Source organism: Lampetra planeri, chromosome 51 (genome assembly GCF_965212315.1).
Source record: "Lampetra planeri chromosome 51, kcLamPlan1.2.h2, whole genome shotgun sequence".
NCBI classification, from domain to species: domain Eukaryota; kingdom Metazoa; phylum Chordata; class Hyperoartia; order Petromyzontiformes; family Petromyzontidae; genus Lampetra; species Lampetra planeri.
In genome coordinates, this window is record NC_136157.1 from 4,212,665 (window position 1) to 4,227,830 (window position 15,166).

Consider the following 15,166-nt stretch of genomic DNA (forward strand, 5'->3'; position numbering starts at 1 on the left):
CCGTCATCAGGTGGGACCGTCACAGCCAGATTAGCTGTATCAAGTGAGGCAATGATTCAAGATGTAATCCCTTAAAAGCGAGTTGAGGGGGGAGGGAGAGGGAGGGGGGAGCTCATCAGACTATGGTAGCCAATGAAAGGAACGTATCGGGAGGGAGGGGGGGCGAGGCCAAAAGGGTGGGCGATGAAAGGGTGGGCGATGGACGTGGAAGCGCTTGTGCGCAAGCGCTTGTGCGCAAGCGGCACAAGCGCTTCCACGTCCATCGAAGAAGATAATAAAACATAATAAAATACAATTCTCACGACGTTTCGGCCACAACGCAAGCAGCCGTCCTCGGGTGAAAAACAGGTCTGTCATTCAGACGCTGTCTTTCCAACAGACCTGGTCTTCACCTGAGGACGGCTGCTTGCGTTGTGGCCGAAACGTCGTGAGAATTGTATTTTATTATGTTTCATTTGTATTATTTTATTATTTCCCTTCTACGTGACTTTACCGAAAGAACCAAGAAGACAGAACGATGCTGTTACGATGCAACCCTGCAAACGCGGCGTAGCTTTGCCGACCGTGATGGGCGCAGAAATGGGTCTCCGACTGAGCGGCGGTAACGGATCGGAGAGGCCTTCACCACCAACTGGATTGGTCATGGCCGATGGCGATGATGGTGGTGAATTCTTCACAGAGCTTCTCTTGAGTAATCGTCGGTTTGCAACCTGATTGCCGATCAGTGGCATATTGGTGACAGCTTATAAAAAAACATGGAGCAAACTGTCTTCTTGGTTCTTTCGGCAAAGTCACGTAGAAGGGAAGTAATAAAATAATAAAAATAAAACATAATAAAATAAAATAATTCTCACGACGTTTCGGCCACAACGCAAGCAGCCGTCTTCAGGTGAAGAATGAGACACTACCAAGCTAGGAGCTTATATATAAGCTGGGTTGGAGGTGGAAGAGCGCCTTAACAAAAAGAATGTGCATATGAAGATGAATTTAGCATATTCATGGGAAATGGAGCAAACTGCTTTGAACATGGGGAAGATGAGGAAAATGCTACGCTGTATGTTACAAGTCAGAATCAGAATATTTATATTGGAGGAATCCGGTGATCTATTAAGCTATTTTTAAATCCTTTATATTAAGTTCACTTGCTTGCTTGCGCGCTTACGACCGTGCAAATCTTTCGGTCGTTTTTTAACCCACTTCCCGTGATCCAATCGAGCTGACATTATGCACACAGACTCGTTGTGTGTGACAATGTATTTTCGTGAAATTTTTTTTCCAAAATTTTACACCTTTTAGGAAAAAAAAATATTATATTTAATTACCAATTGCTTAATGGTGGCAGACAATCATCTGACCCATAGGTGGCAGCCATCTCAAGCCAGAGGACGAGATGACTCTAGCTGCCCGTTTCAAAGACCAATGTGGGCTGGGTTGTGGCCCATTAAACACGCATATAAAGGATTTATATTGAAAAACGTTGTTTTTAGGGGTTAATTTTTCCCATATGTCCAGTAGGGGCGGGTAAGACCATTATAACAACCAACAATACGAGAACACGATAGGAGTGCAAAGTACAAGTAAGGTAAACAAGTCAGACAAACAATTACAAATACAACAATAAACCATCCCCATCCTACCAGGCAAAGCCCACTGAGGTATTAACTTATTTTTCAGAAGCGACCTGGCCACAAACGATAACTCAACAAAGTAACCCATCATTTGGACATTTATAGCGACAAAATCATCTAAATAATCTAAATACATGTTTATAACTGTGGAGGGAAAAACCTCAGGACCCATAAAAAAAACGCACTCGACCACGGGGAGAACATGCAAACTCCAAATATAGATAGGCGTCAAGGGTCGGGATCGAACCACCAGCCGCCTGCATACCAGGCGAAGGATGATAACATCTCACCACCGTGTACGCGAGATGAAGAACACACGGTGCACACACACGGCAATGGGTGTGGGCTGTTAGTTGTGATATGCGACGTTGTGCCTCATACATTGTCCGTGCAGGAGGGAAGATAAATGTGGATTGGATCTCATCTCTTGTGGGCTGGAGCTGGCATAACTTAATTTTGCTAACAAGATTGCAAAACATTTGAAGATATATTATGGGACCTCCTTTGCAAGTACCAAAATATGAGAATAGGTTTTCCCATTTTTTCTGGCAACAAAACAGGTGTTGAGATGTTAAAACACCAAACTGAAACCTTTAACAAGGAATCATGTCTGCATTAACCACAATACTTGTGGTCAGAATGCAAAAAAAAACACTCTGATAATATATGCATTGTCTTTGAAACTGATTGGCCCACACCAAAGACAGCTTTCTTTCGAGCCTAGTCTCAAACGGTGTTAGACCAGAGGATTCAGTTTCAAAGACAATGCATATACTATCAGAGTATGTTTTTGTTTGCATTCTGACCACAAGTATTGTGGTTAATGCAGACATAATTCCTTGTAAAAGGTTTCAATTTGGTGTTTTAACATCTTAACACCTGTTTTGTTGCCAGAAAAAAGGGGAAAACCTATTCTCAATTGAAGATATCTTTCATAATAAAGGTTTCAATTTTATTAAATGGCATAAATATTAATGTGACTTTAACCCATCACCACTCTACACAGCCAATTAGTTCGGTTTGTCACGTAAACGAAACGTGCCAATTAGTTACAAACCGGTGTGCTGAAGTAGTAACAACAAACGTCGTGAGAATTGTTTTTATTATGTTTTATTTTTATTATCTTATTACTTCCCTTCTACGTGACTTTACCGAAAGAACCAAGAAGATGAATCCCTGCAGTCACGAAAGCTTTAAATCGAAATTTAACACATTCATACTTACACCATCTAACCCCCCCAAAAAATAACACCTTCATTACGAATAACATTGGCCACGAAAGCCCACGTGTTCAAATTGAAGATATCTGTTAGAGGGACACAACTGGAAAACACAGCAGGGTGGATAAACCTGTGCGTCTACTGACGGTGCTCCGTGAGCAACGGATGATAATGTATTGTCCGAGGTGCGTCTCCACGGCACATACCTCGTGGTACTGCTGGACCACCTCCTCTGGCGATGGCCCCAAAAAAATGTAAAAGTCGAGCACCCCTCCAATGGTGCGATATGTCAGGGCTGGCGTGGGCTGTATGGTGACGTCTGAGAAAACAAACGCAAAAAAAACACACACACAACACGACAGATTGTAGGTATGCACCCATTTCAAACCTTTAAAAAAAGTCTGCCTCAGCAGCAGACCACGCTTTCCCACCTGATGATGGACGCTTGTGTTGTGCCCGAAACGTCGTGATTTATTTTATTTTATACCTACGTGACTTTACCGAAAGAACCAAAGAGTATGGATTCCTGCAGTCACGAAAGCTTCAAATCCAGATTCAATTGTAGGTACGTGCACAGTTGCACTCACTACTCCTCAGCCATCGATCTCGTCACATCATGGACCATATATTCTCATCTCCAGCCACCAATCCCTCTCTGTTCATATCTCGGGGTTACTCCCAGTTAACTAGGTGCAGATGACATGGCGAACAAAAGTTTGCTCAATCCAGCCAGAGGCTGCCGGCTCTTGAAATGTATTCAGAGCTCGCCGAACGTGGGAGTTACGTTCCTCTGGAAAATGGCGTGTTGGGGAAAAAACGCGTTCGACAAATAATAGACCTAAAGGAGAAAATAGGGTTGTGTTCCTGGATCTGAAATTATCACCCCCGTCTAATTCTACAAGATTCCCACCCTTGTTATTGTACGAAAGGGTACTGAATCGCTTTCCGTGTGTGTGTGTGCGCACTCTTTATTTTTCAATTCCACCTTGGCACAATTCCCCCGGCTCTATTCCTCTTCCCGCACTGCGGCACTCACGCCCGACGCTCGCCCCTAACACTGACACTTGAACGTTCACGGTTCGACATGTCAACGTCCGTCGAACGTCCTCAACGAGTGGACGGCGAGATGCGTGCGGCAATGTGTGAACATCTGCGATGTGCCGTTGCGTGTCTTGAGTGTGTTACATCATCGCACGCAAAAACACACACGCGGAAAAAAAAAACACGCATGGTAAATTCATCGTTCTCAGAGTCGATTCACCTTGCAACGGATGCAGTACTCTAACGGCACGGCTTGTCGACGCCGAGATGAGCATTTTTGCAGCGACATACCATGATCTTTTCCAGGTCACGCTTGCAACAAAAAGGAGGCAATGTTCCACATACGTCTCAATGGGGTTTATTTCATCTGCTGGTAAAATGAAGGATCCTGCCTATTGCTTGAAAGTTTATACGTTTTTTGTTCTTGGCATAAAGCAAAGCTGCATGCCAACTGCATCCTCCGGGTCTCTCTACGCATTGTCGCTGCCCCCTACATGCCCCCGAAATCTCTCTCCGAGGCACTGACGGCACCGCCATCAGCTTCGCTTCAGCAATACTCGCTTATTTTTTTCTCGCATACCGGGGTGGTCCTAACGTGAGCGAATTAAGTTTTCGGTGGAAGGGGATACGTTCAGTGTCACGGTTTTCAAGTCGCAGTTGACCCATACCGGTGGATTAATCAACAGTTTTAATAGAAATGCAAAGCGTTATTAATGCACACATGCTGAGATTTTGTTGGGACAAGAATCCGTAATTTATTGCGTGGCAGTGCCAATCACACCTCTACCATCCCATTCCTATTGTCGATTTGAGACCGTAGAAGACTTAAAGTAGCATTTATTCCCAGCCAAACTGGAACCACGACCGCAATTGAACAGACAATTGCACGATGTCATTGTCAATCATGAAGGTCGACATCAGGAGTTGCTTTTATGCCGAATCCGCGCAGCGCCACACAATCCATCATTTTGCGTTAAATCATCAACAGATGTGTGCATTGTGTCATGGGAAAGGGTACCCCAGTCACTAAAAAAGCCATACTCTTATTACTGCATGGGAAATAGCAAATACACCGGCATAGTTTAAACAGGCAGTTAATTTTATATTTGATTCCAACCTTGCACAGGATATTCTTTGATTAGGTTGTAGATTATTTGCATGAACAGTATAAAATGCAAGGGCTTTTGAAATACGTTTTAAATGCCTTTATCTATGAGCTAATATATTCATAAGTTTTTGTATCTCTCCAGTGACTGAAACTAAGTTAGTTACTCAATTTTAAATTGCATTTCAGTTTTTGTGTTATTGGTTCGTTTTATATATATATATTCTTTTGCCATGGTCATTGCCTCTTAGCCCTGAATTTATTTTCCCCAGGTTTTCCTTGAAAAAATATACAATTCATCTCAAAGAGCTTTCATTTGGTTTTAAATGAAGTAAAGGCATTCATCTAACAATGTTCAATCCAAATAATGTATTAAACAGCGACATGCGTGCAAAATTGCGTGACATAAACATGTGCTGCAAACTAGACAGCAAGATCTTGCTTACTTTTTACCAGCCTCAGCATCACATGCAATGGAAATAAATCTACTTGGTTCACAGGAGATGGGGATCGTGTCTTTTTTGTGCGACCGTGTTTAACATAAGACCAAAAGCCAATAGATATTCAGGCCGAGCTTTTCTTACGAGTAAAACCAAGCAACCTCTAAGGCATCATTTATTTGCAGGACAAGTTAGATGCAGTTTTAGATTCAAGATTGCTTCGTCATACGGTAGACACGGGGTGATATCAGATCATATGCAGGAGCTAGATGGGAAGTTGCATCACGAGATCGTCTAGGGAGGCTTTCATCAAGCGGTGAATTGATAATGGCTGACGACGATGATGATGAATCTGCATAGACATGTCAGCTTTTCCAGCAATTCCGGAACAGCATTTACAATGTACATCACCCTTTCACTCACTCGGTTTTACGACCATCGATGCGTACGCTGTATATGCGTGTAAAATGGTACAGCTGAAGATAACAAGACAAAAAAATAGTCCGAGAAGAGGCCGCAAGGGCCCGAAAACCCTGGGCTTGGATGCAACGCTGGTGAATTTACATTTGAATACGCTAATTAATGACGTTATTATATACGCGGCGCCCTTCATCAGCAATCACGGAAAACAAAAAAAAGCCCTGGTCCCCGAATTTTCGTGAGCGCTCAGCCAAGCACACGTGCAACCCCATAACACCTTTTAATTAAATGATTGATGGCACTCCGTACAGTTCAAATTAATTGCATTGAGCACAGCTGACAGGAGGTGCTCTTAAGTACCCACGCTGGATTAGCTGACTAATTGAGGTGCTGTGGGTTCAGCAGCCATCGCATGGGCTGGCGCGTGGTCACGTCGGCCACTGCCGGCACGTGATTACCAACGGACGTGGCGGAGGAGCGGTCGCTGTAAAGTGCATTGAGCGAAGTCTTCCACGAGTCGTAATCGAACAATGCAGGCCGCCGGTGGGGCCCCCGGTGGCCTTTGGTGCGGCCCCTGACGTGAGGCCCCCGACAATATACAACACGTGACATCACCAACCCCCCCCTCATCATCATCGTGCTGCTGTTAAAGCCCAATGGTTTCAAATGTGTGGCGGTCCTCGCACTGATGATGTCTTCTCGGCGACAGCGACAGGGATCCACCCCATCCCACCCCCATCCCCCCCCTCCGAAAATTAGTGGAGAACACTGCTTTACCGGGAGCGTCTGGACTGGAGGCATGATTATTAATTTGTGCATTATTTGTTTTTGTTTATATCATTACTCATACCCAGGGGATGATGTCACAGTGCAATGGTGAGCGCACTGAATTTGAAAGTCTAAATGTTGCAGGTTCAATTGAGGTCGCAGGTTCCATCTCAGTTGAAACGATTGACTAGTTTCTCAAACCCCACCACCTCTGTCCAATAAGCGGAACAAATGGGTGAACGACAGTTGGCCTACTCTTCCACGCTGGGTCGACGTATTCGAAGAGGTGGGAATACCCAGACTTTATCCTTCCACACACGACCTGCCAATCGACAAACTGGTGTTATCGTCTTATTTCCTGGATGAACAGAGATGGGATGATTTAAGATACGTTCCAATTTTTTCAACTGCCCCGCTGGCAGATTGAACCCGTGACCTCTGGATTGCAGGCCTTCAAATGCCGAGCAGCACATGGAAAATCTCCTAACGTCACCACACGCCTTGTAGGGACTGAGTCTTTAAGCTGCAGTGAACCCAATGATTATGCCGATTAGTTTTAAGTTTCAGTTTCATTTATTTGGTATAGCCCTGTGAGCCATTCGGCTCTTGAATCGGGTGCAACTGCAACAAACAAAAAACAAAAATATGAACAAGAAAACATCTTAAAGTGACTATGCGCAAACAGAAAATCCAGGAACATGATGTACTCATGTGTGATATGGCTGTTGTTCATTATTGCACCGAATATAAAAAAGTCTAGTGTGCTAACCCTTACCCCGTGGACGCATGCCTCCAAGTGAAGGATCCTCCATAAAGAAGAGTATTTCCACTTTATTGTTTTTATCAGGTAAGGAACACTGAGCTATATAGATATTTTTCTGGCCACAAATGATTATTCAACGAAGTGGCTTCTCACGTGCAAATGTATAGCAGCCAAATTCTCTAAATGCATGTCGATTCAAAATGTGGAGGGAAAAACAGAGAAAAATCCACACGACCACGGAGAACATGCAAACTCCAAATATACAGGCATCAAAGTCGGGATCGAATCCAAGACCTCCTGTATACCAGGCGAGGTAGTTAACATCACGCCACCGCGGCACCCTATGTGGACCCCCCCATACAACGCAAAAAAGCAACTCTGTTTGCTGTGGCTTGGTCGCATTAGTTTTGAATCACGGCCGATGATGTTCGCAGAGTTCCTGTTACCCCTCTATTCCGCGGTCGGCGTTTTGTACCGGGCTCACGTTGAGTTCCAATAGTGAACAACACCAACAACAAGAATCACGGTCGTTTGATGACACTTAGCGACGTGAGCCAAGCAATGAGGTCACTTACGTAGGGGAAACAGAGGAGGTTGAACTCTTATCGTGTGGACATTCAAGGCAGCCAAACAATCTAAACGCATGTTTCTAAATGTGGAGGGGAAAACCAGAGGATCCGGATAAAAATTGACGCGACCACAGGGAGGACATGGAAACTCCAAATATACAGGCGTCAGGTTCGGAATAGAACCCGCTACCTCCTGTGTACCAGGCGAGGTAATTAACATCTTACCACTGAGGCTCTCACCAAAGAGTAAAGGTCGCTCAAATATGTTATGCAGAATATTTCACTGCTTACAGCTTGTCCTATTGTCGGCCACATCCAAATCTCTCTGTTTGAATGGCAGCTTTCATTGAGTCACTACGACATGCCAAGGCCACGACTGCCATTTTTACGCATCGGCAAAGCGAGCAGCAATGGGTTAAGCGATTCACATTTGACACAACTTCATTTGGGACGTTATTGCTCCAAGTAAGCAGCATCTGCTTTTGCTACCACTGCCAAAAACAGGAATGATTATATATATATTTTTTATAACAGTGCTTTCAAGATGACAGAGTGGTGCGTTACAACCTCCAGTGTTTGACAGGAGCCTGTCCATAAAAAATAGAAACGTCCAACTCGCTGACACTCGCACAAATCTCGCGTCGAGCTGATAGTGCTTTTTTCATTCGAGTAAACTGGACAAATCCACCCCCCCCCCACTGAAAGGTTCACACGAGGCAATTCAACATACAGTACTTAATTTTTTTTTACAATTATGGAATTTCTATTCTCATAGAAAGACGTTAATCTACACTCGGTGGTGGTTTCCCAAGCTTCATCATTACCATCGTCATCATCATCACCATCGCCACCATCATCATGGTTGATGGCTGCTATTATGATGTATTATGTATGCCGAACTTCTTTCGCACTGTATGTAGCCAACCATGCTAATCGGAGGAGCGCGGAAAGGACAATATAGTAAACACAAAAATCAGTTCAAAATAAAAAAAAATTATTTCGATTTAAACTTGCATTTCAACAGTGGCTTCCAAATATCTGAAGGAAGAGCGTTCCAGATGGCTGCAAAAGCGCATGTGAAAGCGTGCGATGCAGTTCGATGGCCAGCCAAAAGCTGCTTCGAGGATGACTGAAGTATCCGTGATGGTTGATGCTCATTGACTAGATCAGCGAGGTATTTGTGGTTCATTCGTGGCAAGCACTTTGTGTGTGATGAGAGCGATTGTTGCATCGCAGGATCGTGTGCGATGACGACGGTTTGGGGAGCCTTCATTCAGCAGTGGATAGATCGTGGCCACACCTACAACTATCCCCCGCACCCCCGATTAGCAAGGTTGGCTACGTATGGTGTGAAAGAAGTTCAACGTACAAGCGTGGCTGATGATGGATAGCTTATACTTTCGGTTATTTTTCGATTTAAAAGCTTTCGTGACTGCAGGGATTCATCTTCTTGGTTCTTTCGGTAAAGTCACGTAGAAGGGAAATAATAAAATAATAAAAATAAAACATAATAAAATACAATTCTCACGACTTTTCGGCCACAAAGACGCTGTCTTTCCGACAGACTGCTTGCGTTGTGGCCGAAACGTCGTGAGAATTGTATTTTATTATGTTTTATTATTATTTTATTATTTCCCTTCTACGTGACTTTACCGAAAGAACCAAGAAGATTTCGGTTATTTCTCAACCCACTGCTGAATGAAGCCTTCCACAGTTCTGGGGGTTGTTTGACCTTACTTCACCACTCTGGTCCGTGTGGGTTGATGGTGGGGAGGCCCATGAACTGCTCAGACATCGCTCGCCACTAGTGTTAACCGAGGCAGGGAATTGAACTTAGGTTGTTAGATTCATCGTACAGTGTAACACGGCTTCAACCTCAGAAACAAAAAAGTAAAAATGTGTTTAATAATTAAAGGAAATCTCCACACTGGATTATAGGACAAAAAGAAATAATTCCCTTTGTTTGTGAAGAAAAGGCTCTCTGAGGCTTAACACTTCCTCACCGGGGTCTTGCATCGGGATGTTTGGTAAACACCGTTAATGAGCTTTTTTGGCATGTGGCAGAAACAAAAGGGCACTCAAAGAAACACCACACATATAAGGGGATAACCACTCCAATGCTCACCACGCGTGGATTCAATTGGACTTTGCTGCACATCCATCTCCTGACCCCCTTGTAGTCCAGTAGCATTCGGAATGTGTTTGATCCACCAAACCTTGCCTCTAAAGTTACTGGATTACAGGCATGCGCCAACGTGCTTCAAATGGTATTTGTTAAAGGCTATATGCACGTGTAGAATTTAAATTACAGCAGTAATTTCCATGCTGACAATCCACAGGGTAACTTTTAAAATGCAATTCCGTTTCGTGTAAATTGCTGTTCAATGTGGAAATGTGATGGTTATAAGGTGCATATGGGAATACGGCCATGCAATACTAAGATTCGGCCAAGAATTGCAAGATAATTATCACTTGTGAAATAAGCAGAACAACTAATAATAGTGCTTTACTTTTTTAAATGCGAGTCTGTATTTCTTATATAAGTTATATATTTTCAGCATTTCCTCATGATTCATTTTTCTCTTTAATTTAGTGATAACTTGCAATGTGTGAAATGTGTTATTCCTTACTTATCGGTAAAAAGAAGAAACAAAAACCCTTCTGAAGCAACTTGAATTGCACTGCAGGCAGCCACCTTAATCGTATAATTAAAATATTATAATGAATATCAAAACATTTCTTAAATTGATTACACGCATGAGTCCCACGAATGATGGCGATGATTACCCAAGGCATTCGTGATAAATATTTTCATTTATGAAAAACAAATTGCATTTTCATTTTTATGGCATATTGTTTATGCGAGCAATGCCACTGATTTTCATTTTATTTAAATGTTTCTTTGTCAGAAGGCTGGATGACGTACGACAAATGAGACGAAAAATACGTGAATTTACGTCACCAAAGCCTCTCGCATCCAAGATGCTAGCTTCAGTTTAAAAAGAAGGCGATAAAGAACACAACTGTGCCATTTTGATGGGAAGGGTTTTTGCTATTGGGCACGTTGATGTCCACGTGTTTAAAATCCAGCACTTTAAAGACACGGGGTTGGTCTATCACACAAACGTATGAAACTCCTAAATTCGCTGGGTTGCAAGGTGGCCATGAGATTGCCGTAAAAGCGAATAGATTCTCGAATTTGTCTGTGTGGAGCTTTGCATGGTGTTCTGCAATATTAAGTGGGCCTTCTCTGTCGTCACTGATTTATCTCACACACACACAACACTCTCATGAATGGAATTGGACAAACATTCGACGGCAGTAACCTGGGATACAATTACGGAGCACCATTATTATTATTATGGGAATACCGCTGTGGTGAAACGGTTAGCGCACTGGACTTGCAATCAAGATGTCGCTGGGTTCGATTTGAATTCCTGGTGACGCAGTTGAAACAATGGGGCTCGTTTCTTAACCATTATTCATTCTGTCCACCGTAGCGGTATAAATGGGAACCCTTACGGTCGTTTATCGGCGGATACCGTGTGGAGGGGTAAAGTGTGGGTACTCCCAACTCTTCCAAGAAGTCTGACCAGCGTGGAAGAGGAGGCCAAAATGCCTTCAAAGAGGCGCTCTCTTGAACGCTCTATAATCAAGGCCCTTCCACCAACTGTGGTGTAAAACTATAATTTGAGGGCTGCATCTTTACCACGTTTCGCTATTATTATGATTGACTACTTGCTATTATTATTCACTGCTCTGTCTTCATTTCGCACATCACCAGCATAGAAAAAAAGAAACATCCTGAGTAACAAAAAATCAACTGAGCTGGAGAAAACTTAGCTGAAGGGTACCTACCTCAGATGAACGATCAGCAGCTTGCCAAAGCAATTTCTCTATTAACAGGACTATCTCGCTAATTGTATACCAATTATGCTAATGGGGACTCTGGCAGAGAATGAAGCGTCAAAATTTCGTTTCAAAATCTCAGACAGCAGGCACTTCATTTGGATTAGGATTTAACTCGGAAAGCGATGTTACAGGATTTCCTCGCGATGCATTTTCTACTGCCAATCTTCAGTTTCTGTCCATGTTACTGCCTTTGTAACGGAGACGTCCTCGAAATCATATATTTAGTCATGGAGAGCAGTATCATCTTCTCTCTTTCGTATGGCTAATGCAGATGCGGAGCAATAACTACAACTTCACATTTAGGTGATCAAGCCCAGATAAATGCGTCAGGAGCAGCGAAGTAGTAGTGTTTCCCTGTGATGTCTCCTTCGTATTTGTAGATTGGGCGTTAGGTTGTTATACGTTGTTCTGGATGACCACAGTCGCACACTGGAGAGTTTGTAATTTTCCATTTGTGCATCAGGTATCTTTCACATCATCATCCTCATCAGCCGTGGTCAATCCACTGCGGAAGGCCTACACAAGCTGTTACCATCTCCCGCAATCCAGCAATGCCTTAAGGGACGAGTGTCAAATTGTAAAAAATAATGTTGTTTAAAACGTCACGCAAACTATTAATTCGTAAATTTTATTTCCAGCAAGATTATTGTTAAAGATGCTCTGTGGCCAATGTATAATATTTAAGCACAGCTCGGGTCTGTCATCATGTAGGACAGGCCCAGGCTCATCAGTTTCTGATGGAACGAATGTCCAGAAATACATGAACTGGACATGATGACAGTCTCTCGTATTTGTGGGACAGAGGAATAGGAACACGTATATTACAGATCATACACTAGTCCAATACATCATAATGGCTGTTGAGAAAAGTTGTATTTCAGTTCATGCACAGGTTATACAGAATGTACAGAATTAATAAATGAACGTGCCAAATGCAGACTTTCTCATCAAAATCATCACCATCAAATCAAAGGTGCACATCGGCGATCCGCTGGTCCATTTCTTTGGGCAAGACCTCCAAGCGTGACCCACCAAAATCCAGGTGTTGCACACCACCATCACTCAGCTATTGCCACCCACACCCTCCCACAGTTACCACCGAGTGACCCCCCCCCCCCTTCACAAAGGTGCCATCCTCTGTTTGACCTAAGCTCCGTTGTTCCGCAGAAGGTAACGGCAATATATATATATGCGCGGTGCTTAATGTTGCGCGGCCACGAGTGCAGAGGCGTGACGCATTGGTCCAATTAGAGGGAGTTCGCTTCATTGAACTATGACCCGGGCAAGAAAAAGGTAAAATAAATTAGCATGCGACAGCGCCTAATAATGGAAACGAATTTATTAACCTGAACGTTGTAAATAGCATTGTGGGAGGAGGTGGGTGGTGGATAATGGGATTTATTTGTCTTCTCTTTTTGCTTTAATCATTTGCCTTGTTAACAGAAAAATCCTGCTCCTGATAATTGCTGATCGTCCGTTTCGAAGTCATCCAACGCCTCATTCATGCGAGTTAAAGATGACCGCCCCGCTCGCATTGCCTCAGTGTGAACGCTGCAGAGATAAACTGTTTTCATCTCATGGGGGTCAAAAGCCATTTGCTCTTTTCCTGTCAGTGTCCCCCATAGACCACATCACAATGCCGGCAGATATCTCCCCAACACATCCATGACTCGCACTAACGGCAGGCAAGGATACTGAGCCTCAACCTCATGGTAAATCGTGTTAAGTGTTAATTTCCTTCCTACAGTGACCCACCAATCCCCGAGCAGATTAATTGCAGGTTATGAAGGTGTAGTAAATGCTAAATGCGATAACCTGTTTTTGTACACAATACATAATACTGGATATGTTAACAAAACTATCCACTCATTATTTGCACCCATCATGTACACCAAAACGTTGGCCATTACGGGGGTAAGATTCTTGAAACTAGCTGCGATTGGCAAATCACAAAACATTGCCAGCACTTGAAGCTTCTAACCATCACTGTTTGTAAGGCTCTATGTGATCTTGCTCCCCCAGATTTCTACGCCCTTGTCTTGTGACAGAAGCCAGAACCATGCACAACCGTGCTAATCGAAGGCGTGGAGAAGGACAACAAACTAAACACGAAAAGCAGTTCTAAATAAATCGAGTTTTCAATCTGTATTTAAAAGGGGATAGATGCAGTGGCTTCCTAATAGCGGAAGGAAGAGCATTCCAGATGGCCACAGAAGTACGCCTGAAAGCGCGCGATGCGGTGACCCTCTTTGTTAGATGGCCAGCCAAAAATATAATTTGCACGTGGGAAGTGCTGGGCATCAGAATGTTTAATGACGCCTTGGACTCTCTTCGGGGCCAAGTGTCAGCTAAACCTCGGGACATCCCTCGCTCGCTGGTTCGCATTCCTACCGTAGCGTACGGCAATTGCCACCTAGTGGAATAGTACTTGAAACCGATTGGGGTGCCTTCTGTTTTTATGTCCTTAAACCCGCATCTCTGATTAGCACGGTTGTCTACATATGGTGCGAAAGAAGTTCAACATACGTACGTACAATGAGCCTATCCTCCGACACCTGTGCAAATCCCTCGTAGAGTCAATAGCTCAGGGAGGTATGCGGCAATTCTAAAAGGACCCAGGAATTTACACAATTTTAAATGTTTTGGACCAGGGTTATGTGTTTTATTGTATTTTTAGCCCTAAGAGATGAATACGGGATGCTGACTCACCGCTTTTTATGAATGATCATCAATGAAGAGTGCGATGTTGGCCTTTTTGTTCTCATTATGACTATTTCAAAGCCACCAGAGGCATGCTTGCGTGCAATAATATAATCTTCGGGATATACTTCACTGCTCCTGGGTCACGGTTCATCACAATAACCCCCAAAATTATCTTCAAGGGAATAAAAAAACCGCACTTAATTAGAGAACAAGTATTGTATTGGCTCCTAATGAGTGTTTCACAATTTATACTGATTTAACAAATGCGCATAGAGCCCAGTTTGCATCTGCGTGGATCCAAGCTTCCCCACGCACGTGGTCCACTCGTTTCAGTAAATAGACAAGCATGTGCTTTCTGGCCGTGCCCAGATGTTTAGAATGTAGATTCAGCCTATAATTGATGCTTTAACTACTTGTGTTCTGCATCAGCTGTTCCTACTCTGGAAGTCTGTCTCTGAGGACTCCCACAATCAGTGCTACTTGCTGAACACCAACAAATGTATCTTCAGATATATTTATATCATGATTTAACTTGCAGCAAGTCAAAGATGATTTCATTCCCCAATAGGAGTAACATTGCATGATAGTTGGTAAATT

At 43.4% G+C, this 15,166-nt stretch overlaps 1 protein-coding gene across 4 annotated transcripts in view; it reads right to left on the minus strand.

Annotated features, from left to right (window-relative positions):
* Positions 1-15,166, minus strand: part of LOC144734529 (sucrase-isomaltase, intestinal-like) — a 332,315-nt gene that overhangs the window by 177,449 nt on the left and 139,700 nt on the right. For all 4 annotated transcript variants that reach the window (XM_078616769.1, XM_078616770.1, XM_078616768.1 and 1 more), the window contains one exon: positions 3,055-3,167. In XM_078616769.1, coding sequence (XP_078472895.1) covers positions 3,055-3,167 — 113 coding nt within the window. The remainder of the gene's footprint in view (positions 1-3,054; positions 3,168-15,166) is intronic.